The 26,270-nt window shown below is 43.5% G+C and overlaps 1 protein-coding gene across 1 annotated transcript in view; it reads left to right on the top strand.

The window, feature by feature from the left end:
• The window catches only part of ITGA2 (integrin subunit alpha 2), a 102,711-nt gene that overhangs the window by 69,740 nt on the left and 6,701 nt on the right, over positions 1-26,270 (top strand). Inside the window, exons 18-28 of the mRNA XM_074995581.1 lie at positions 493-603; positions 905-987; positions 1,498-1,639; positions 3,559-3,651; positions 8,366-8,442; positions 8,587-8,670; positions 10,012-10,114; positions 11,026-11,136; positions 11,546-11,650; positions 12,486-12,599; positions 22,336-22,425. Of these exons, the coding sequence (XP_074851682.1) occupies positions 493-603; positions 905-987; positions 1,498-1,639; positions 3,559-3,651; positions 8,366-8,442; positions 8,587-8,670; positions 10,012-10,114; positions 11,026-11,136; positions 11,546-11,650; positions 12,486-12,599; positions 22,336-22,425 (1,113 nt within the window). The remainder of the gene's footprint in view (positions 1-492; positions 604-904; positions 988-1,497; positions 1,640-3,558; positions 3,652-8,365; positions 8,443-8,586; positions 8,671-10,011; positions 10,115-11,025; positions 11,137-11,545; positions 11,651-12,485; positions 12,600-22,335; positions 22,426-26,270) is intronic.

Here is a 26,270-nt window from a genome sequence, read left to right as displayed (position 1 = left end):
TAAGGTCTAGTGTAGACCTTAGTTTGTCATCGAACTGGGAAGAAGCCATTCACTACTAGGAAATCTGGAAGGGGAGAGGATGGGAGACTCACGCCACATGTTTAATGTTTCTCCTTATGTCATTCCTATGGACCCAGTTGCCATATATGGCAAAGTGTGGTGGGGGAAGCAAGTAAGACTGAAACAGCAACAGCAGGGACTTTCCAGGCTCCAGAGTCACATAAACAATTACAGTCACTATGAACCCTGGGTATTAAAAAGGAAATGCTGACACTAGTAGACTCTGCAGAAATATGGCTTAGCAGACCAGCACAGGAAGAAGTAAAAGATTAAAAAGAAGCAATGCTGCAATATTAGAAAATGAGAGGCAACACTTAATTTTAGTCTCTGTTGTTTACGTCATGTTGATCATCATTAAGGGACAATATGTAATACTGTTTTAAATTATCTGCTGTACAGCCACTTGCCAGCGAATATCTATGTGTTTTATAGGAGCCTTCTGATGTTGTAAACTCACTTAGTCTGCGCATTGATATTAACCTCAAGAATCCTGGCTCCAGTCCTGTCCTTGACATATATTCTCCTTCCACTGTGGCCTACAGTGTAAGTATAGGACATTAGTGTTTGAAAGCACACAGTGTTTCCCCAACATTGCTCCCATTGACACCATAGAGATGAAGGGGGAAGTTTAATGGTTAAGGCACAAGAAGGATGTGGTTCATTTCCCAATTTTGCATAACTTTATAAAAGTGGCTTAGTGCTTGTTAGGTCTCAGAGACATCTGTAAAATGGGGGTAATATTATTAAGCTACTCCAGAGGTGACAAATGTAAGCTAGAAATAATCAGTTATGATCCATTAATTATAATTTGAAACGAAAAAATAAAAAAGCCCCCTTTCTGTAGATCCCTTTCATTAAGGACTGTGGTGAGGATGAAATCTGCATTTCTGATCTTGTTCTTGAAGTTCAACAGAAAACTGGTGATGGGTAAGTGTTAAATAAAATGATTATTATCAAAAGCATATTTTAGTCATTTGTGTTCTGAATAAAAACTTAAGAGTTTCTTTGCAATGCAGCAAATATTTTTTGGAAAAAAATATATAAAGAGTATTGCAGTTTCTACTACTAGTAGAGGACGAAAAACTGTTATAAGCACAGATGCATGACGCTGTTGGAAGGCAACTGAATTCTTACAGTTACTTTGCTTTTAAAGAGAATTACAGCATTTCTACATTAAAACTTAATGAAATCCTTGGTAATGCATAGTCAAGGTTATGCAGCTTTACAGAAAGTGTTTATTCAGGTCAGTATTGACAGATGAGTTCACACTATTTAGAACAATTGGAAAAAGTTATTTGAAAGCTATAGCTTTAAGTATCCAGGACTTGGAAAATTGATAGTTCATCTGCGTTGTTGCTTAATGGAAGTATAATGCCTTTTAGTGATCTGAAGTTGCACTAATTACTACATTTATAATACCAAACACTTTTTCAACAGCAAACAGCCCTTTATTGTCAGTAGCAAGAACAGAAGGCTAACATTCAGTGTGAAGTTGAGGAACAAAAAGGAGAATGCCTACAATACCAGAATCCAGGCTACATTTTCAGATAACTTGTTTTTCGCTTCATCTTCTTTACCAGTATGTAGAAATATTCACCTCCTCTCAACTTTTCCTATTATTATTTATGTTTTTTCTGGTTTCCCAGAGAAATGTTTTTCTTTTTAGTACCGTTTTCCTAGTGAAGGCTGATGTACAAAGTATCCCTCCTGCCCAACTTATTCCCTAGGATACCAAAATCATCTTTCAGGTCTCTTACTAGCAGTCAGAACTGAACAGAGCATCTCAGTTCAATGAGGTCAAGGATGGAGATGGCCAGCTCAACAAAAATGCTGGCAGTCCATCTGGTCTGAGTCTGCCTCAGTATTATCATCACTTTTTCCATACCCTGGGACGTGGCATCATGTATCTATTGCTTGACCCCCCAGCTACACTTCTGAATACTGTTGCCATGCTACAGAGAGTTTATACTTGACAAATCAAGTGTGTAACATGGACAGAGTTTTAAAACACAGATTTTGGAACTAGAAATAGCATTACTGGCAAGGTCATGTGTTTCAGCTAGGCAGTCAGATCAAAGATGATCACTCTACCAGAAGCTATGCTTCTGATGGATTTTTTCTTGTGAAAAAGAATGCTACAGATTATTTTGGGGACTGGAATAAATCATGTATCTGAACTCTTGCTCCCAACTATTTAATGAAGGATAAAATCCAGACCCCAATGCCTGGCACAGGTTAAAAGCTGCTACTGGAGAGGTATATGACGAGTAGACTCCAGTAGTTAAAATATCTTATGCAGGATGCTTCCCAGGCTGTCTGTTGTGAGAAAAGAAGGAATAGGAGCATTCATGAAAAGACACATCTTTTGGCCCTGCCCTGACCTACTCAAGACCCATGTTCTCCTATATGCAAATAGCCAGGCCCCATGGTATTCACCTTACATCCAGACCCCAATGCACTGCACAAGCACAATGATTCCATTTCACAAAGATCCAAAAAAAGAAAATGGATCTTTTAAAAAAAATCCATTGGTTTCAAAAAAATTAAGTCTTCAGGAAAATCCATTCTCTCCTCCATACCCGCTGGGTGGGGGGAAAAGGGGAGTCCTGCTTCAGAGCAGAAAGGAGTCTAGAACCAGAATTGCATGGAATAAGACAATGGAAGATGAACTCCAGCATTCAAGGAGGGTCCTCAGTTTAAGTTCATATTTAGGTTAATCTTCTGAAAGGATCAGATCTGGTGCCCTGCACAAGACCCATTTCCACTAGCTTTGTGTGAGGGCTCAGGGATGGAATCCCCACTCTGAGCTTGAAACCTCAGTAAGAGTTGATGCTGTAGGTATTGCTACACCCAGAACAGGTGACTTCTCAGGTTCACTTTGGGGTCATTACTAATAATGCATATACTACTGGCCTCCAATCTATATTCCTTGTTTCTAAATGCAACCTTCTTGTGGGATATTACAGATAAGCAATTGCATGCAGGCCCACTGAGGAGATGTGGGAAGGAAGAGGTCAATTACCCTGGGGCCTGGCAAGTCAAAGGCAGCAGTAGAAGCCAGACCCCTGGATCCTCTAAACTGCTGTCCGAATGCCACTCCACATGCCCTATGTACCTCTAAGCACTGGGGTCTGGGGGGGGCAGCACCTGGGTCCAGGCAGTGCAGAGGACTGGCAGCCCTTCTCAGAGGTGTGGAGCTGGGTTACCCCACACCTTTTGTGGTGACCCATGGAAGTTGTCACCTGCACTGATTGCACAGAAGCAGTTTGCCAGAGGATTTACATACTCCCAGTCTGTCGTGTTCCTACTCATCACCTGACCTGCTCCAAATGTCCCCTGCCCAGCCTGCCAGTAGTTTGCCCCTCCTAGCCCATAGGGAACTACAGCTGGATTGTGGGTGGATCTGGCAGTATTTGGTGGATGACACGTTAAAAAAGTAATGTTTGGGAATTCTCTTGATTTCGTAGCAGAAGCTAATATCTGGGTTTTTTCCTCCAGGCTGATGGGACTGAAGTCTCATGTCAGATGGGCATTGGCCATAAATCAGTCATTTGCCAAGTCAGCTATCCTGTTTTTAAAGTGCAACAACAGGTACTGCTCCGATTTTGTGTTTGTCATAACTACCACAACGCTTATAGAAGTGTTTCTCTTCACTGGTGACAGGCATGTTTCCTGTTAATGCTTTGGTTAGATTCACATCTCTGCATTATATGTAATCTGTTCTGATGGTAACAAATGGTCCGAAGATCCCAGTAACTACAGGGCTGGGGAAGGAAGTGGCTCTGCAACATGCTTCTCCCTGCCATGCTACTGTAATGCTGTGAGGGTGGAGGTGGGAGCAGAAGGTAGGAAGCCGGCACATTTATGTTTTCACCCCAGAACACTGCTTTCCAGGCAGTGGTGGTGGTGTCCACAGTAAATGAGAAAGAAAGTAGTGGGGATGGGATGGGGGAGATTAAGAGCTCTGTTTTACCATGTTTTGAGTTGACAGATAGGCACCCATCAGAAGACTTCAGAAGGGCAGCCTGAGATTTTAGTTAGTACAGAAGGAAACAAGCCTGGAGTAGAGTAACACAGAGATGCCAGTTGAATTTGTGTTTGTGTCTAAGATTACCCAGAAATAAGATGTAGAAGGGGACGAGAAGGCAGAGCCTTGTGGAACTCCTACAGAAAGCTGTAAGATGGATGAGAGGCTCCAGTTAGAGAGACTGGAAGAAACACAGGAGAGGACAGTATCTTGGAAGTCAAAGAGAATAAGAATTTAAGAGGAGGACCATCGTCAACTTGAAGGCAGTCAAGGAGGATGAAGATGGCGTATTTGTTCTGTGATTCTAGCTAGGAAAAAAATATTAGAGACTTTGACCAGCACAGTTTGTTGAGCTGGGAATTACTGCTTGGTTCAGTCAACAGAAACTCCCTCTCCCTGGCTTCAGACATAACCCGTTTGTGAATGCTATGCTACCATGGAGGGAGGATGTGGACCAGCACTTGAATGGAGGTGTGTAAATCCAGGATAGGCAGCAGGGGAAAAGGTCTCCCATTCCATTGCAGAGTCATTTGAAACAACAATAAGCTTACCAGAAAGAACATCATCATCATCAATAACTATGGGCTCAGTGCCCGTTTGTGTCTGATGCCTCTCTCACTATTTCCTTCCATCTTTCCCTGTCCAGTGCGGAGTGGCTTGGTTTCTGTAGACTAGCTCCACCCCAATCTACTATATCATCCATACATTCTCTGTGGGGTCTGCCTCTCCTATTCAAACCATCCATTATGCTGAATAACAGGGTCTTGATTTTTCGTTCATCACTCACTCTGCAAAAATGCCCAAATAGTTGTAGCTTCTGTTTATAACCTTCTGCAACAGGTTGTCTTTCAGCTGTAGCTTTCTATATAATTCCTCATTGGTGACCTTCTGCATCCATCCTATTCTCAGAATTTTTCTATAACAACTCCTTTGGAAAGCCAATATTCTTCTTTTCGAATCTTTTGTTATCACCCATATCTCACATCTGTACAACATGCTGCTGAATACACACGTTTTCAAGGTGCTCTGCTTTGTTCTTAAGCTAATTGCTTTGCTTTTTCAGATCTCATCCATTGCCTTAAAACTCGCTCTTGCTTTCGCTATTCTAGTCACTATTTCCTTTTTACAATCTAGATCATACATTATGTTGCTCCCCAGATATGTGAACTTCTCTACATTTTCAAGTTCAATACCATCAACGCTGATCTTCCTTCCTATTTCCATATCTCCAAATACCATTGTTTTTATCGATGTTCATAAACAGTCCGTACCGCTTCCCGTCTTCATTTAACACCTGCACCATTTTTGCTAGCTTCTCCTCATCTTCCTCAATGATAATGATGTCATCCATGAACCTCAAGTTGTTAATTCTCTTTCCGCATGCATTTAACCATTCTACCTCTTCCTTGATTTTGTCCATCTCTCTCTCCAGATGTGTGATGAAGATACTTGGTGGTATTGCATCACCTTGTCTCACACCTCTACTTGTTTTAAACCAGCTTCCCAACTCCCCGCATGTTCTCACTCCTGCCTCCGCATTGTCACTGATATCCTTCAACAACCGTTATCAGTCTGCTATCCACTCTGTATGACTCCAACACCACCCAAGCCACTTTCTGATCTATAATGTCAAATGCCTTTTGAAAATTGACAAAGCAAGTGTATACGTTCTTGTTCTTTCATTGCGCTTTTTCCGGTATCAGTCTTAGTGCCAATATCTGCTGTATGGTACTTCTATCTTTTCTGAGCCTCGCTTGCCTGTCTGCTGTATGTTCTTCTATCTGCGATCTTAGTCTCTCAGTATCATCATCAACACATTGCCTAGATGACTCCTTAGGGCAATTGTTCTGTAGTTCTTGCACTCCAATGTACTTCCTTTCTTGGGTATTGTCACTAGCACAGATCTTGTCCATTCCTTGGGCGCCTTCCCTTCTTTCCATCCTATATTATATACTCAGTGTATTTCCTGGATCATGCTTTCTCCGCCATATTTGATCATCTCTCCCATGATCTTATCATTTCCGGGCCTTTTGTTCTTTAGTTGTTTCACTGCTTTTTCTACTTCCTCCTTCGAAATATCAGTCTCGAGCTCAATGCTTGGTGAACATATCTCTTTCAGGTCTTCAATCGGTCTCTCTGAGACACTCGGGTCCAACTGTGTTTTGTATAGGTCAGTGCAATATCTCATCCATCACTGCACAATCTTCTCCCTGTTCATGAGCACTTCTTTCTCATCTTTGATCGTGTAGCCAGACAAAGTCTCCCCCTTACAAGCCAGCTTGCTCGTTCATGGGGAATAATTGCAATCCCCGATCCCCATGTTAACACCTGTACTTTGTTAACACCTATACTTTGCTAGCATATAAGAAGTAAACAATAGCCTTTTGTAACCGTACGCTTATACCTGTAGCTTAATAAACTTGTAACTAGTTAAGATCCAAGCCTAACTATTTTGTTAACCCTTTTGTTACTGCAACACAGCTGGCACAACAAAAGAACTTTAACCGTTTGGTTACTACAGCCTGGCCGTGGGTCAGAGAGCTAGCAGGTCCCTGCTCTAACAGTAAAAAACTGGGTTGCTTAGGACCCAGGGGAATCCATCAGCCTGTCTTGGCTGCTTTCAGCGACGAGCTCTCTGCTCTTGTAGTTTTAAACTTGGATGATAACAAGGGCATAGTTGGTACCTCACCGCACATTACCCGGCCACCGGCTAACAGATTGCCATCTGCTTTGGTTGCCATTTCCTATTAATATTCCTAAGTGCCTTACATACCTCCCAGGTCTTACATTTGCCATAATACCTCTCTATATCTTCACATTGCTCCTCTAACCATGTCTCCTTATCCTTTCTGGCTGCTTTCCTTACCTCATTGCATTTCATTCTATATTGTGTTCTGCCATCTCAGAGACATCTCTTCTGATCTTCAGTGCTCTCTTCTCTTGAACCAACTTCAGTGTCCTGTGTAATCCACTTCTTATCGATCTTTTCTTCTTCTGGAACAGTCTGCTCAATTGCCTTTTCTATAGTGATGGCTATCCCTGAGACTCTCTTATCTAGGTCTTTCTCTGTGGTGATATTCTTAATCTTCTCTTTGAGCGCTGCTCTGTATGCATTACCTATTTCTTCCTCACATAGCCTCTCCATGTCTCTTCTTTTCTTAAACTATCTTACATTTTCTTTTGAGTTTTATCTTGATGTTTGCAATCACTAGACTGTGGTCTGAGTCTATATCTGCTCCTTGGAAGAACAGAAACATGTTTTCTGTGCAGGAAAAACATCACTGGATTGAATGTAAGCCCCTACTTCTTAACAGCTTTGGCTAAATTGCACCTGGTAGGGAATATTGATGGCCAAATGAATAAATACGGAGACATAAATTTCATTCACTTGAGTTACAACTTCAGGAGGTGCATAACCAAATAAGCTCATGAATGACGTTGACACAAAGTGGGTGTGTACTAATGAAGTGTGCTGATGACACTAAGAATTTGGCAGCACCGTCAATACAGAGTAGTGAATCACATACAGGAAGAATTGGAGAACCCTGAGGACTGGACTAATAGAAATGGGTTAAAATTTATCAGTTTGAAGGGTCATATGACTAACATGAATTTCTGTAATGCATGGGGGGGCTCATCAGTTGTAAACAATAAAGGAGGAGAAAGATCTGAGTACTTGAGTTGATCAGAGGATGACTATAAACCTTTAGTGTAATGCAGTCATGAAAAAGGCAAATGTGATTGTATGATGTCTCAGGTAACTCCAGTAGTGATAGGGAAGAACTAATGCCATTGTACAAGGCAATGATAAGGCCTCGTCTGGACTACAGTACATAGTTCTTGTCACCCATCATCAAGAAAAAATAATTTAAATTAGAACAGGTATGGAGAAGAGCTACTAGGAAAATCAGGGGAACAGAGATCCTGTCTTACAAGAGGCAACTAAAAGAGACTAGCTTGTTCAGTCTATGAAAATGAAGGCTGAGAGCTGTGCTTAAATTTCAGGGAATCACAGCCACAGGAAGCAAAAAATTAAAGCTCAAAGGCAGGTCACTGAGAAGGGAAGAGCTTCTACCAGAGATACTGCCACAATTCCCCAGGCTCCTGCCACAGGCTCGTGAAGTGCTGGCCTCTGTCCTGCTCCCTCTTGGGTGGACACCACCCAGGCATTGGTCTGTTCATCACTCTAGATGTTTATGTGGAGATATATAATTGAATGTGCTTGTAAGCACTTTTCTTATTGTATAATCTATTTACTTCTGTTTCTCATTTGTGTAGGTATCTTTTGATGTTAATTTTGACTTTAATCTCAAACATCTTCAGGATATGGCAAATCTAAGTTTTCATGCTTTGAGGTAAAGTACATTCTTATCAAGTAATTTCATTTAAAAAGCATCTTCTGCACAGTTAAAACAAATAATTTAACTGTTAGTGCTTATGTAAATTTGTTTTAAATGTAGTTATGACACACAAGTGAATGAACTGTTTTTGATATATAGTGAAAGCAATGAAGAGCAAGAAGTAGACAACCAGGTCTACCTGTCCATTCCTTTGCAGTATGATGCAGAAATTCATTTAACAAGGTATGCTGAATAAAGAAAATCAGTCATTTTTGTCAAAAGTATTAGAAGTATTATCTGAGAGACCTTAGAGTCACTATCTTTATTTGCCTACTTTATCAAGTACTAGAGAATTCATCTTATTCTGTTTGCATAATGTCATCCTGCTTTTGAAAAAGAAGAAGAAAACCAAATGCATAGCTTTATAACTAGTCTGTCGCAAGAGGGGGCGCAGGGCCTGGGGCAACCTCCCCAGTGTCCCAGGCATGGGGCCCTAGGCATTCCCCACTCGCTGCAGGACCTGTCCATACACTGACAGGGGATTATGGAAAATTATCATACCCTCCCAGCATCCTCTGTGACCCTCCTCTGTTTTATAGGATAACAATGGTTTAAAAATGTACTTTGGGTTAGGATCATTTATTTAAATATTGCTCACAATGTTTTAAATGTATGGTATTGTAAGTGAAAGGTACATTGGGTTTTAATGGTCACATAGGCAAAATGTATGCTTTTACAATCCCTATCCCCATCTATTTATATTATTTCTTATGTGGGAAAATTCCTCATTATACTCTACTTGAAGTTGCAGCTTTACTTTCCCTGTCCCTGATATATATCAATGACCCCCTGTAGTTACATGCTGCAGTGAGTATGGAGAAAGCCTACCTGGCACTACAGTGTATAACTACATGTACCTTACAAACCATTGCAGGTCTATGCAAATTTAGACAAGGAGATTAATTTTAGAATTTAGCCCTCAGATACTGTTTTAACAGCCCCAGTTTTGCGAAAGCTCTTGCAATATCCTGAAAGATCCAGATGAGACACCTCACAAGGTATGTCTGTTCCTATAGCAGGATGAATCCATAAGTTTTCTCACAAAATGTTTGCTGACCATCTCGGTCATGTTTGTACCCTTCTATGACAGATATTTTCATGTAAAACACCCTATTCTATAGTGATATTAGTGATAAAATGTATGTGACACTTTATCTGTTATCTTTTCAATAATCATAATTTTGGAAAATACCCCAATGTGAACATTCATTTTTGTTTTCAGCAGCAGTAATACATTCTTTATTTAATGTGTAGATTTGATCATTTCTGGCATTATCTCCCACTTTATGGTATAGCTTTCTTTGCTGCACTACCTTTCAAATTGTCTTCAAGAATTGGGCTCCAATAAGAAACTTTGTATTTCTGAAAAAAACGTTTAATAGTAAACTGAAAACAAAGATACAAATAGTTGAATGTATTTTTGTTATACTTCAAAGGTCTGATGTCCTGATTTATATTCAATCAAAAGGCATCCAATTACATAGCTGCCAAATAAAAATCTATTGCTTTGTGGCTGATTACCAGGTTTGCCCACATAAATTTCTATGAAGTATATTCTGACCCTAATATTCCTTCCACCGTGAATAATTTGGAAGAGATTGGTCCTGCATTCAATTTTTCAGTGAAGGTTAGTAAACATTTGTGTGGATGTAAATAGCTCTTGTCTTTCCATCTAGTCTGTATCCAAAGAGCAATCAAAATGATGGGCCTTGATATGTTTTACTGTACTGCTTTATGAATTTGGTCATTGAGGAAAATTATTCTAAATAGTGAAAGTGTGAATGCTTCACCACCATAGTGCACAAACTTCGCTTGCTTAAAGATAAGATTCCCATTTAGAGATAAGCAGTCCTATGCACATGTGTTTTTCCCATTGCTCACTTTTGCCCAAATCCTACATAGGCTTTTGACTGTGCTTTTCCTTTATGCACTATTAGTAATTAAGTCAATCTACCAGTACCTCTGTAGATGGAAAGCAATGGGACTATTCACAGTACATAAAGTTAAGCACGTTCAAAAGTCTTCACGGGATTTGGCCAATTGAAATAGGACATACTGATTTCTTTAGTTTGGCTAAATACTCAAGGCAGTGTTGAAGGAGATATATGAATTATTCGGATTATTGATAACAGTGCTGGTTATGTAATTCTGCAATAAGTTAAGTTGCAAATATGCAACATGGAAGAAACGTAAATGGTTGTTAAAAAAGCAGTCATGTAGCACTTTAAAGACTAACAAAATAATTCATTAGGTGATGAGATCAAAGATCTGAAGAAGTGGGTCTGCTCCATGAAAACTCACCAGCGTTGTTTAGAAAGTAGCCAGGCATTCAACATTATATGGTATACATTGTTTTCCATATAATGCTCGTATAATGCAATTTCTGCCCAGTTAGGTAAGTATAGCTATAGAAAAAAATTATTACAGTGAAAGTAGTTCAGAGTTTTAATTAGTCTGAGAGAGTTTGGTATAGCTGAATAATATGTTTTTTATCCAGTTATAGGTAAATAAATGAATAACTAGCTATTTTCTATTTAGATTACAACAGGAAGCATTCCAGTGAAGATGGCTTCTATAAAAATTCATTTGCCGCATTTGACTAAAGGAAACAATCCTCTGATGTATCTAACTGCACTGGAAACAGATCAGGTGAAAAATTAAATACATCAATTACAAGTTTTATACCATGTAATAAATGTAATTAGACTCATTAGAACATCTGAATGTGCTTCCTTTTATGTTTGTTGAGAAAAACCAGGGTCCAATATTCACTTGCACAATGTTTCCAAAATATTTCACACCTTGCACATCGGTCAAAGATCATATACATTTCAGTTGGACCCTCTTTCAAATCATAAATCAGTCTGTAAAATTTGATAAACATAAGCACTTTTTCTTAGAATTATAAATAACCTTTTAATTCTGAATTGTAATGGAAATCAGTACATTATTGGTATTTCTCCAAAACGTTCAGCATCATATATATGTATATAGTCAAACTAATATTCAAAATCACCCTTATGCTTACAACAGCTGTAATTCTATGTTTTCTTTCTAGGCCGGAAGTGTCAGCTGTGATGCAAAGATTAATCCTCTGCAAATAGGACAAATGTCTTATTCTGCATCTTTCAAGAAAGAAAACTTCAGAGCTACTAAAGAACTGGTAAGGAAAAGCTGTGATGGTATTATCTGTGGTCCCAGTCCAGCCTTGCATTCTGGATAGGCAGACTTCTTAGCCACGCAAGGCCTTATTAGCATGAGTAATTCTCCACACAGGCTCCACAGTCCATCTGCCTGGCTCATAATGCAGCATAAGGGCCAACATTTGTATTGTGTTGCTGCTTCCTCCTCCTTTGTGTGTGTATGTCTTTCTACAGCTAAAATTTCTGCAGTGTAACCACAGTCCATTTTTCCAGTGCATGCTACTCTGTGTGCATGCATGTATATATTATTGGTTGTGTGCAACTGGTCATCTCTTTGTCACAGAACAGTCCTTAGTATTACTCCTTGCTGCTCACTCAAACTCTGCTCTTTCTGGTGCTTGTGTCTGTGTAGTCTAGTAGTTTCCCTATACCAATTATCTAAGCACTAATACTGCTGCAGTGTTTGGACAATTGAAATCACTAATGCTAACTAAATTAATCCAAATAAATATAAATATGTGCTTATATAGTATTCAGAATCTATGTGAAATGAGACTTCTTTCTGGTGATGCCTCTAGTGTAGGGCTGAGGAACGCTGATGGGGAAGTATGAGTAAGCTTGCACTTGTATGGTTTGTGATGTATCTGCCCTATAGATAAACAGGGGGCTGTAGCCTCCATAACTAGCAATCCAGTATGGATTAGAAGCATGTAATTCTTACACACAGAATAACTAAGTCAAAAAATTTGTTCAGCCAGAACCAAGAGGTTGAGAATTAAATCTGTAGTGTGTATTAAAGCAAATTATGGTTTTTAAGAATCATGCTAATACCTCTTTTTTACCCTTCTGTGAAAGAACTGCAAGAACATGTTCTGTAATACAATTGCATGCAGGCTGAAAGACCTCATACTGAAAGGAGAGTATTTTGTCAATGTGTCAACCAGAATCTGGAACGGGACCTTTGCAGCTGTAAGTATCAAGTATCTTTTGGTTGGAGATGTTATACCCCGGTACATCATGCTAGCCTGTATTTTTGAAATTTAGCACTGAAAGCGCCCCTTCTACAGAAATTCCTTGCTCTTCTTTTATTATTTTGTCAGTTATCCTATATCAAAACATTGCAACTGAAGCTGAAATATACATTAAGCCTGTGTAACAAAACATTTAAAATTCCAAGTAGAAAAATAAACCCACTGCAACTCCAGTGGTGACACACATCCTCCTGGATGCTGGCACCTGGTGTTTGCTTTTGCACACCATCCTATAAACTCAAGTAATCAGAAACTGGAATTTCCATAGAGTTCAAAAAGATAACAAATGACAATAAACCAGTGAGAGTAGGCAGGTGAGACAGTATCTTTTTGTTGGACCCATTTATGTTGGTGGAGAAAAAGAAGCTTACATAGAGCTCGTCTAGGGCCACCATGCCTACAGCAATATTGCAATAAATTTTTTGTGAAAAAATAAATCTGAAAAAAATCTTCACTTTTGAACTGTAGCAAACCTTTATTTAGGCGTGTTGGGATTTTTTTATGTCCTTTTTTTCCCCAGTTTTGAGGATTAATATTGATCGTGTTAAATGTTTTTCAATTTTTTATATTAAGATTTGTGTTAATTTTATTTGAATCTAGTCACTCTGGGTTGGTCGTTTCCATGGCCAGGGGGTGCTTCTCTTCCTGACCGGGGGTTTTGTTTGCCTCACCAGCATCTCACCTTTTCTCCAACTTGTGCCTCTGGAGGCTGGGTGTCACTGGACCTGTGACTATGTGGGAGCACTCTGCAGCCTTTCTGTGATGGGCTGCAGAAAGTTCCCTGAACTGTTGCATGCCCTTTGACACACAGTCCCTGAAGGTATGAAGAGCAGGGAGCAGGCCGCATTCACACAATTATGAGAAGCTATTTATGCATATGTTTCAGTTCATCAGCTGAAATAGACAGGTTACTCACCGTAGTAACGGTGGTTCTTCGAGATGTGTCCCCGTGGGTGCTCCACAATAGGTGTCGGGCTTGCCCGGTGCCGCAGATCGGATCTTCCAAGCAGTTTCTGCCAGACCGCGCATGCGGCGGCGCGCGCGCTGCTCCCTTGCACGCTCCTGGCCACGTGCGCGATCTGGTCCCCGCCAGTTCCTTGACCAACCACCTCGGATGCTCCTGCAAAACACTAAACAGAGATCCGAAGCGGGGAGGATGGGCGGGTAGTGGAGCACCCACGGGGACACATCTTGAAGAACCATCGTTACTACGGTGAGTAACCTGTCTTTCTTCTTCAAGTGTCCCCGTGGGTGCTCCACATTAGGTGACTACCCAGCAGTAACCCAAGATAGGAGGTGGGTAATCGGATTATGTGCAGCTTGTCCCCGAGAGGACCGCTGTCGAGAGACGGGTATCCTCTTGGAATACCCTGTGAAGGGCATAATGTTTGGCGAAGGTGTCACAGGATGACCAGGTTGCCGCTCTGCAAATGTCTTTTAGCGCAATGCCCTTGAAAAAGGCTGTTGATGCCGCCACTGCCCTAGTGGAATGAGCCCTGGGAGTGGCCAATAAAGGAGTCTTTTTGAGTTCGTAGCACATTTTTATGCAGGATACAACGTGCTTCGAGATTCTCTGCGAAGAGAGACCTTCTCCTTTCGATTTGGGAGCGAGAGAGACTAGGAGTGTATCCATTTTCCGGAAGGACTTGGTCCTGTCTACATAGAAGGCTAGCGCCCTCCTCACGTCCAGGAGGTGTAGGCGTGCCTCTTTGTTAGAGTTATGAGGCTTTGGATAAAACGAGGGTAAAACAATAGGTTCGTTAATGTGAAACTCAGAAGAAACCTTGGGAACAAAGGCTGGATGCAGCCGTATGGTTACCGCCTCCTTGGAAAAAACAGTGCAGGGTGGCGTTGCCATAACTGCCGCAAGCTCGCTCACCCTGCGAGCTGACGTAATTGCGAGAAGAAAGGTTGTCTTTATCGTAAGGAGGCGGAGGGAAACCGTGGCCAAGGGCTCGAACGGTGGTCCCGTTAGCACGTTAAGCACCAGGTCCAAGTTCCACGAAGGTGGAAGCGGTTTCCGAGGGGGGTATAGGTTTACCAACCCTTTGAGGAACCTGGTAACCTCGTGTCTGAATGCCGAAATGGCGGCAAGGTGGACCTTTAACGAGGATAGTGAGAGTCCTCCTCTCTTGAGGTCCAGTAAATACTCTAATATTACAGGTATAGGCACTGAAAGGGGGGCCAGCTGTTTGGTAGAACACCAAGCCGTGAAGTGAGTCCATTTCTGCTTGTAGGTCTTCCTGGTGGAAGTCCTCCTGCTACTTTCTAGGACTTGCTGCACTTCCTCCATGCATGTGCTCTCTAGGGAGCTGAGCCATGGATTAACCACGCTTGTAGTTGCAGGCCTTGGGGGTGCGGATGCACTATGGACCCCTGGGCTTGCGTAAGCAGATCCAGCGCCACCAGAAGAGGCATCGGTGGACTGTCCGACATGCGCAGGAGTAGGGAGAACCATTGCTGTCGATCCCACGTTGGGACTATCAGGATCATTCGGGCTCCTTCCCTCCTGGCTTTCTGCAAGACTTTGTGGATCAGCACTGTGGGAGGAAAAGCGTAAAGCAGGGGGCCCCTCCACGAGATTGCAAATGCGTCCCCCAGGGACCCCCGTCCCAGTCCTGCCCTGGAGCAGAATCGTGGGCACTTCTTGTTGTGTTGAGTGGCAAACAGGTCGATCTGGGGAAAACCCCATGCGTGGAAAATCGGTCGTAGCAGATCGGGACGGATCTGCCACTCGTGCGTAAGTGCAAAATGCCTGCTCAGCTGGTCTGCCTTCACATTGTGAGCGCCTGGTAAGTACGAGGCTTTCAAGATTATATTGTTGGCGATGCACCAGTTCCATAACCGGACTGCTTCCGCACATAAGGCACGGGACCGAGCTCCTCCTTGCCAGTTTATATAAAACATGGTGGAGGTACTGTCTGTACTGATCCCGACGACTTTGCCTTGTATATGGTCTCGAAAGTGTCTGCAGGCGTTGAACACTACTCTGAGCTCCAGTATATTTATGTGCAGTGACTGCTCCGTGGAGGACCACAGCCCTTGAGTCACCTCTTCGCCCATGTGTGCTCCCCACCCTATGAGGGAGGCATCTGTAGTAAGAAAAACCGGTATTTGTGGTTGGTGGAAGGGTACCCCTGTTTGCAAGTTCTTGGGGTTTACCCACCATTGCAGGGATTTGCGCACCTCTGCTGTGGGCGACACCACCCTGTGAACGGTGTGTGCTGCCGGTTTGTATACGTTCGCCAGCCAGTGCTGCATGCTGCGCATGTGTAACCTGGCGTTCTGTACTACGAACGTCGCCGCTGCCATGTGGCCCAGCAGCTGTAAGCACGTCAGGACTGGCACCGTAGGGCTGAAGGTGATGACCTGCACGAGGGAGCCAATGGCCCGAAAGCGAGTCTCTGGTAGATATACTCTCGCTGTAATAGAATTTCTGCGTGCCCCTATGAACTCTATGTCCTGTGTGGGGTCTATCTTTGATTTTGCCAGATTGATAACCAGGCCGAGCGAAGAGAACGTGCCTGCTGTGACGCGTATCATGCGTAGTACCTCCTCCTTCGAGGCCCCTTTGAGTAGGCAGTCGTCCAGATACAGGAATATAAATACCCCCTGTCTGTGCAGGTAGGCTGACACCACTGCCAAGGTCTTGGTGAAGACTCTGGGGGCCGAGGAGAGGCCAAACGGTAGGACCTTGTATTGAAAATGTTCTTTGCCTACCATGAACCGGAGGAATCGCCGGTGAGCCGGATGGATAGTTATGTGAAAATACACGTCTTGTAAATCGAGGGCTGCAAACCAATCTCCATCGTCCAGTGCCGTAAGGATGGAGGCGATTGTGATCATCCGAAAGCGTTGCTTGCGCAGGTACCGGTTGAGGCCTCGAAGATCTAAGATGGGCCTCCAGCCTCCTGTCTTTTTCTCCGTGAGGAAGTACCTCGAGTAGAACCCTTTTCCTTGCAGTTGCTCCGGCACTCTTTCCACTGCCCCTATGAGCATGAGATGGTCTACCTCCTGCTTGAGCCTCGCTACGTGGGAGGCCTCCTGGAGGTGGGGCCTGGGTGGAGGTCGTGGCGGTGGGAGCGACTGGAAGGGGATGGCGTACCCCGTGGCTATGATCTCCAGCACCCATTTGTCTGTGGTGATCCTTTGCCACTGGTCGTAGAATGGTCGGAGGCAATGGTGGAATAGCCGCTTCGGATGACCTTGTGCGATGGTAGTGATGGCGCAGCCCTGGATCTGTGTGTCAAACTTGTGGCCTTTGGCCCTGCCCCGAGGACACACGGCTCTGTTGGGAACGTCGCCTGGGAGTTCTGTACTGCTGGTGCTGTTGGTGTCGCCCTTGCTCGTAACCCCTGTGGTACTGGGGACGCTGTTGCTGGTACTGGTACCGTCTTTGTTGAGAGTAGTACTTTTTCTTTCTGTATGGAGGGGTGTAAATCCCCAGGGTCCTAAGTGTGGCTCTTGAATCTTTACTGGAATGAAGGACCGAGTCAGTTGATTCAGCAAACAGCTTCTGCCAGTCGAAGGGAAGATCGACTATCTTTGCCTGCAGATCCCTCGGTATACCCGAAGTCTGGAGCCAGGACTCCCTTCGCATCACCACTGCCGTAGCTGTGGAACGTGCTGCTGTGTCCGCAACATCCAGGGCAATCTGAACTCCCGTCCTCGAGGCCGCGTAGCCTTCTTGCACGATGGCCTTGAGCACCGGTTTCTTGTCCTCTGGAAGCGAGTCCATGAGGGAGGTTAACCTAGTGTAGTTGTCGAAATTATGGTTCGCTAAGTGCGCTGCGTAATTTGCCATTCGCAACAGTAGAGTGGAGGAGGAGTAGACCTTTCTGCCGAACAGCTCTAGCTTCTTGGCATCTTTGTCTGTTCCCCCTGTCCTGAATTGAGATGTCTTTGATCTTTGTTGCGACGACTCCACCACCAAGGAATTTGGTTGTGGGTGGCTGAACAGGAACTCTATGCCCTTCGCCGGCACGAAGTATTTCTTATCCGCTCTCTTGTGGACAGGCGGAATAGTCGCAGGGGTCTGCCATATCGTAGTGGCGGACTCCAAGATTGCTTCATCAAGCGGTATTGCTATTTTGGAGGAGGCCGGAGGTCTCAGATTTTTGAGGAGCTTATGGTGTTTCTCTTGCACCTCTGCTGTCTGGATGCCTTGCGTGAAGGCCATCCTCTTAAACAGCTCTTGAAACTGTTTGAGATCGTCCGGAGGATGGACGTCCCCCGGGGCCGTAGCCTCGTCCGGGGAGGAGAGCGAGGAACCACTGGGGTACGCCTCTCTGGACCCTTCCGGTTCCTGTTGGTGATGGTACACCCTCTCGCTAGAGGCTTGCGAGGGAAAATCTCGGGGTTCCATAACCAGTCCCCCCTGAGATACTTGAGTCTCTGTCCCCGTTCGCGATTGCCCTCGGGGATACGAGATCGTCTGTGGGGATCTTTCCCTGGTAGATTGCCGGTGGTGTCTATGCCCCGCGTGATAGGGGCGACCATGGCAGTATAGGCACTGTTCTTGGGAAGGTGACCTAGACCACTCCCTTGGTGCATACCCTCTGCGTCTGCGGGAGTGAGATCGTCGAGAGATCTGGGACACTGGAGAGAGCGATTTTGGATAGTATTCCAGCGGCTCAAACCCCAGGAAGGGTGAAGGTGGTCCTAGCCAGGGCGAGGCTGGTTGTAAAAATGGCGACGGGGGCTCCGGGTAGGCTAGGGGGGGCCCTGCCTTCTGGTTGGAGTCTGCAGCATAAGCAGAGGGCTGAAAGAAAGCAACTCCGCAGCCCTGTCTGGAGAGGGGCTGCGGTGCCTCGTTTTGTGTGCAGCCTTCCCCCTCCCTTGAGGAGGTAACTCCGCCCCCTGGCGTGTAGGGGATCTCGGCCCCGTCCGCGCCGTGCTCAGCACGCTCATGGGCGGTGCCGCACGGGCGGTGTCCTCTGGTGCCTGCAGGCTGCGTGCCTGCGCGCTCTGCACCGCCGGTTCCCCGGGGGTCGGTGCCGCTGCTTGCGGTGCCACTGGTACCGGCGCTTGTTTAGCCGCCGCCGCCCTGCCTGCGGTGCAGGGTGGCTGTTTGATTATCGGAGGCTGAGCCGCTTCCACGTGGCTCTCCGTGCCGCCGCCGATCAGCTGTTGCTGCAGCTGGGGGCTGCGCGCACCTCCCGTCCCGCTCGCTGTTGCTGCCAGCAGGGATCGGGCTGGGGAGGCTTTCCTCCGTTTTTGCGCTGATGGGGTGAGGGAGGCGGCTTTCCTTTTATGGGCCCCGGAGGGTCCCTCCTGCTGCGGCCGCTCCAGCACGTCTGGCTGGAGGGCCTTGTCGAAGAGCAGCATTTTAAGCCGCATCTCCCTGTCCTTCCTTGCTCTGGCTGTTAGTTTTGCACAGAAGGAGCATTTCTGCGTGACACGGGACTCCCCCAGGCACCTTATGCATAGACTGTGCCCATCAGACGCTGGCATTGCCTCTCGGCAGGACTCACATTTCTTAAATCCTGAAGAGGACATTGTTGGTGAGTCTTTCAGTTGTTAATGGGTACTTAGCACCTTCTCTGTGCTGTGTTTCCCCTTCTCTGATAGCCTGCCGCGGCAGGAGGGCTGATGGCCCTAGGCTCCTGGCCTCCGGTGTTCCGCTTGTTACTGGGACTGGACTGAATGCCGTCCCGCTTGTTGTTTTTTTTTTTTTGTTTTTTTTTGAAAAATAACAACTGGCTAACTTGCAGTAGCCTAAGAACTTGAAAACTTTAAAGAAAAAACAGTTAAAACCATTGAATACGCTAACTTGGCCTTAGCCTAGTTCGGATTCCGCCTGCAGCCAACAGCAGTTAAGAGGAACTGGCGGGGACCGGATTGCGCCCGTGGCCAGGAGCGTGCAAGGGAGCGGCGCGCGCCAGCGCATGCGCGGTCCGGCAGAAACTGCTTGGAAGATCCGATCTGCGGCGCCGGGCGAGCCCGACACCTATTGTGGAGCACCCACGGGGACACTCGAAGAAGAATGATATTTACTGATAACTATGGATTTAAATCAAATCCTGCCAAGCCTGTCTATACTGGATTCTTATTAGAAATCATTTCAAAGTACCAAAAGCCCCAGAACTTGATGCCGTCATTACTGACCATTTTTTAATTCAGAAAAGGTGTGTACATCCAGAAAGACAGTGAAAACCTTTTGTCTGAGTGTTTTTTTAGAGAGTCACTTGTCTAGGAAACAGATCCCAGATGGAATTTTATGGTATGCTCAAAATATCATTTTAAATAACAACCCTGACTATCACATCATAAACTCCAACATGTCCTCAAAGACATAATACTAATTCTAAAGAAATTATTAGCTCTCTGAAATGAAACAATGTCTGTTTCTCAGCTAAGCATCCAACCAAAACTTTCCTAATACTCTAGAGCTGCGTCTACACGTGCACGCTACTTCGAAGTAGCGGCAGTAACTTCGAAATAGCGCCCGTCACGTCTACACGTGTTGGGCGCTATTTCGAAGTTGAAATCGACGTTAGGCGGCGAGACGTTGAAGTCGCTAACCCCATGAGGGGATGGGAATAGCGCCCTACTTCGACGTTCAACATCGAAGTAGGGACGTGTAGACGATCCGCGTCCCGCAACATCGAAATAGCGGGGTCCTCCATGGCGGCCATCAGCTGGGGGGTTGAGAGATACTCTCTCTCCAGCCCTTGCGGGGCTCTGTGGTCACCGTGGGCAGCAGCCCTTAGCCCAGGGCTTCTGGCTGCTGCTGCTGCAGCTGGGGGTCCGTGCTGCATATACAGGGTCTGCAACTAGTTGTTGGCTCTGTGTATCTTGCACTGTTTAATGAAAGTGTGTCTGGGAGGGGCCCTTTAAGGGAGCGACTTGCTGTTGAGTCCGCCCCGTGACCCTGTCTGCAGTTGTGCCTGGCTACCTTATTTTGATGTGTGCTACTTTGACGTGTAGACGTTCCCTCGCAGCGCCTATTTCGATGTGGTGCCGCGCAACGTCGAAGTTGAACGTCGACGTTGCCAGCCCTGGAGGACGTGTAGACGTTATTCATCGAAATAGACTATTTCGATGTTGGCTTCACGTGTAGACGTAGCCTAGGTTTGTTTGGAGTCTCAGGTGCATGACGCACTGTCTGTGTTTTGTCTGCCAAGTCTTGTGACTGCGTATTGAAATTTACAAGCAGGATTCTTGTAAACGTCAATAGTTGGACAAAAAAAAAAAAAGGCCCTCAGGACAGATTGATAGTGTAATAGGCTTATGAGAGTGTGTGAATCAAGAATTAGCCTGCCTTTATAGTGTCATTTTTATGTATTTAGTTTTTGATGAGCTAAACCAAGAATACTTAAATGTTAGTTTAGATATACAAAAGATCAAGATAAAAGGGTGTAAATGGCTGTGCATTGAGAGAGTAGGAGGGGTAGCAGGCAATGCTGGATACCTTCTAGCAGAAAAACACATCTGTTACAGAGAAGAACAAGAAGTCTTGTGGCACCCTATAGACTAACAGATATTTTGGAGCATAAGCTTTCGTGGGCAAAGACCCACTTGATCAGTGCCACAAGACTTCTCGTTGTTCTCAAAGCTACAGACTAACACGGCTACTTCTCTGACATCTGTTACAATTTTCCTTCTCCTCTCATACCTGCATAACCTCTGCTGAACTGTCAGTACTCCAGCAAGAACAGCCTTTTATAGATGGCAATGCACATCATAATCCTTTGCATTTAGGCTGATGGGCATTCTGTAGGAGAATGATGAAGGTCATGCATGCATCTGAGAAGCTGAAGAGTCAACTGTCAGGCAGAGAACAGTAATTTAAAAGATAAAAAGACCGTATCTTTATCGCACCTAAATTAGCTCCTCCAGTACTTCATGGACTCTTTGGAGATCTGCCCACATTCCTCAGCTAACAGCAGACCCATTCCTGCAGCCTGCTTTTGGACTGGTATCCCTGAAAATGTTTGTCAGATATGGGAAGTGTCACATGGAATGCAGCAGTGCTGAACTGGGAATGTCTGAACTCATGTGCAGGCTCCTCTACCATTGGAAATGTCAAGGAACAGAAAAGGGATGTCTAGGTCAGGCACAAGAGGAGTTTTTAAAAGTATTCAAGGCTTTTTTTTTTTTTTTAACCTCAGCTCAGAAAGAAAGAGGTGGAGCAGGTGCCGAGGAGTGGGGAAGAACACACAGTGCTAGGAAAAGAAAAAGGGCAGGGGAGAAAAGCAGCAAGAAGTCGGACAGAGACATGAGGGGAAAGATGGAAACAGCACACTCCCATTTTCCACTTCATTTAGAGGCCAGAGTGATGTCCCCATTCTGGGTTATGCTGCCTTTCCATTTCTCCTCCACTCTCTGATTGTCTTGTACTGTCACAGCTGAACAACAGCAAAAGCAATAATTTCAGCTATTTCAATAGCTTGTTTTATCTGAACTGTAAGATGAAAATAGTTGTTTTAAAATAAAGTCTTAATTACCATCTGTAAGCAACGCAAGATTGAAGTCCACATTACTGGCATATTTATGCATTGCTTTCCAGGCAGTATTGGCTCGTAAGGCCATGACAAATGTAATTCCACTTTTAGTAATACTATACTTTCCTTCAGCCATAAAGTATCATTCACTTAAGGAGAATTATTTGAAAACATCTTCATTATAGGAATGCTTGATTAGAAGTTTACAAGTTTATTTTTCATTTGCAGTCAACTTTCCAGATGTTACAGCTGACAGCAGATGCAGAAATTGATACACATAACCCAGAATTATTCGTAATTGGAGAAAATATCCTAACTGTGAGTGTTGTCCAATGGAACTGTTTCCTTTCTTTATATTTTACTAAATCTAAAGACTAATATTTGATTTTAATGTTACTAAAGGATATGTGGTGAGGCACAGAAAATTTGCAGATGTGCTTGAATGTTAAGTTGGTTTTATTCACTTGTCTGGCTTTAGAGTTGAAAATGTCACAGTTTCAACTGGCTAGTGTTTCTGCTAATGCTGTTTAATTTACATGAGCTGGCACATCTGAATTTTGTTGTGAATAAACTTCAAAACAGCACATCTCAGTAGAAATCTCTGGATATATTTAATTATCTTAATGTTCTAGTGACTTTTATCTTAAATGCTCTTTGTACATATAACTATGGCTTAGACTGTTTCTTCCCAAGGATTTCATTCCTTAAAATGCAAATTTAAATCATGCTGGAAAAATGCCTTGTTACAACAACACCTTTACAGTATAAACAAAAACGTCTCCTTCCATTGGCCTGGGTATGTGTTGACATTACTTCATTTGGACGCCTGGCTTTGTATTTCTTTTTAGAGAACATCCTAGTGCATCTGATTTAAAAAATAGAGCAATTTTGAGGCCTTTGGGGATCAGAATGCAACTTAAGGAACATGTTTATAAGGGTGTCAGATTGGTGATGATAATGTGCATCAGCACTCAGTAGTAGCTAATGGAAAATCCAATTAAATCTGTACCAGGGAAGTTATTGATTGACCTATCTCCAAGTGGAAATGACGCAGCACAGTACTGTTTTTGTCATCATTGTTCCCATGGAACATTGCACATTCTAAAGAGATTCTAAATGGGACCCTTTGTATGCAGGCATATATTCAGTTCTGGAGAACAGTTGAAAAGAACAGGAGGTGCAGGAACAATTTGCATAATAGCGATGTTGAGAGCTGTTGACCCAAAGTGGAAACCCTGTGTGTAATGGAGACCACTTCAAATCAGGGGGTGCTACTGCACCACCCCATACTACTAGTTCCAACACCTACAGAAAGGAAGAGAGTATGTTTGTAGGTTTGGCATAATTTCACAATGTTCCCCCTCCCCCACCCCACCTCAAAATGGATGCCAGTGTTTGGACTGGATTGAGGCTTGCAGTGTTCTATATCATAAAGCATGGATATCTCAAATGTCTTTCTCTTTGTCAAAACAAAGCAGCAGAAATATAGTACTTTAAAGACTACCAAAATGATTTATTTGGTGATGAGCTTTCGTGGGAAAGACCCACTTCATCAGATCAATCTCATTTACAAAGGTCGGTGTATAATGGAAATAATAAATAAATAAATAAATAAATTGTTAGTTTTTAAAGTGCTACATTTCTGCTGCTTTGTTTTGTTGGAGTACAGACTAACACGGCTACCTTTCTGTTATTTCTCTTTGACATTACCTAAATTTCAATTCATATACTTTAGTTATACCAGCAAAACAAAATTATGAAGCTTACTGTGCCTTAAATATTGAGTCTGTTCTGATATGGCTATGGTCTGAAGAAGTGGGTCTGTCCCACGAAAGCTCACCTAATAAATTATTTTGTTAGTCTTTAAAGTGCTGCTTTACTGCTTTTTTGTTTTGCCTGTAGACAATGTTATTTATGATTAAGAAATTAATCCTACATGAATGTTAAGCTTCTTGTATCTATAATAATCTTTTGTGTGTCCTGCATTACAAGTATTTGATCCACAGCTGAGCTGTAAGGGATTCAGAGTTACGACAACATACTTTCAACAGAGAGTTAAATATATACATATATATACTAGGCAGAATGAATATTGGAGGAGTGCGTGTGTATCCTCCACTTTCTAGCAATTTCAGATAATTTGAAAATAATATAATTTCTAGTTGTCATTGGGTGTAATTCTGGTCACACTGAAATCAGTGTGAGTTTTGACACTGATTTGACTGCTTCATACTGCAGGTGTGATTTGGCCTTTGGTGGGGTGGGAGTGTTACTCTGAACATTTCTCTAAATAAACTGGACCCTCAAGACTCCCTGCCACCAGAGATTGTACCTAAATTCAGGTTTTCATTATGTCTTTCCCTCACCTCTCAATTTTTTTCCTTTCAATGGCTGAGAATCTCTCCCCAGATACCTTATAAAATCACAAGATTTTAATTTATTTTGTTGAGCTATTTGAGGCATCGTATGTATTGTTGCTCCCTTGTGCTACCTTGCAAGTTGGGCCACTATTTGGCTTTAAGAGAGTGCCATTTGCAGACAGTAACTTCCCAACTGAAGATTGGCCTTTTAAAGGGAGGCTGCTTCTGCATTATTCTAATATCTGTACCAGTACCAGCCAACATCACATCAAAGTAACTCTTCCCCTGCTGAAAATTAGAGAACCTTGTTTTCATCATAAATAAATTGAATGTTGTCCCCTGAGTAACTGGGGCAGGGAAGAAGCTTTTTAGATGTATTTGGTATCAGAAATTTTCAGATTTTTGCCAGTTAGAAGAGACTGCCAGTTGGAGAACAAAGTACAGAAAGTTTATCTGCTAAAATCATTATTGTGGCTGATCAGTTATAAAATGCATGAAGATTGCTACAGTGAAATGGATACACATAACCACACCTAACACAATAACAGAGTTCCACTGCTAAAGTCTTAAATCATGGAGGTGTCAGTGTGGGTTTCACAGGAAGCTTGAAACTACATTCCATCAGACAAAGCTGAGAGCAAGCAACCCTGAAAGAATACATTGCTGTGGTTTATCAGGTTTCACAGCAAGCAAAACCCACTGCCATTATTTCTCATTATAAACATAACTCCTCACATTTAAAAATTAAAATGTGCCTCCAAAAAGTTTAAAGTTCCTGAAACTTGCAAGTAGTAGTACCAAGATGTTAAATTTACAATTCTTAGGCTTACAGCTCTATAAGGGCAATGTTAAATAACCATCTATGTTTATAATCAGAATTATCCCCATGCACAGCTAACTAATTCCTTGGTGGCTGATGCCTGGAAATGTGTTAATTTCCAGTTATTTTGGGAGTGCTGAATTCAGATAGCAGATCTTCTGACCAGTGAGAAGCATGACTGTGTGTCTAGGAACTCAAGGGAAGAGCAGTTTCCATCACAATTCCACCTTTTCTGTCGCTTCAAGTTGGCCCACCTCCTCTTGCTGTTGGGAATGTTCTACCATGTCCCACCTCCCTCACTGCTCCCAGCACTGTGCCTCAGGCCAAGAATTGCTAGTGGAAACCTAACATTAATGGCAGGGAAGAACTAATACAGATTTCAGAGTAGTTTCAAGTAGGGTGTTAGGGACCTGAGGATTGTAGACCAGGAAAACATCAGCTTGCTGGGGTGAGATGGTACATCAGCAGTTGGGATGAGTATAATATGTTGATTTTTGCATGTGTGAGCGAATTATGATGTCTTCTTGAGTACTATGGGATACTATGATCAGTTTGGACAAGCTGGACAAGTACCGGAAGCCTTTTTTTTTTTTTGAAGATGAAGGACCAGCACCATCCCAGTCTTAGCCCTAGCTCCACGTCTGTCTTTGTGCGTATATGTAATGTATATAGCAATCGTCTCAGCCCGCACTGCACGTATTTGCTGTGGAAACAGAAGGAGGTGATGAAGAGGAAACTAAGCTTCCTCTTTGTTCGATGGGCTCTGCCAAGACAATCTTGTTCTTATGTGTTTGTATGGCACCTACTATGATGGAGCCACCATTTGTTGCAGGAGCACCACCACAATGCAAATGCTTATTAGTAACAGTAAGAAGCAGCTAGCAAATCAGAAAATAAGAATTCTGATGCAGCCCTCCAGCCTTTCCCTGGGGAATCTGCACAGCTATTCTGGCTCACTAAAAGATCAGGATTATTGTTAATGC

Source organism: Carettochelys insculpta, chromosome 5 (genome assembly GCF_033958435.1).
Source record: "Carettochelys insculpta isolate YL-2023 chromosome 5, ASM3395843v1, whole genome shotgun sequence".
NCBI lineage: Eukaryota > Metazoa > Chordata > Testudines > Carettochelyidae > Carettochelys > Carettochelys insculpta.
This window is presented reverse-complemented; position numbering and strand designations above follow the sequence as displayed.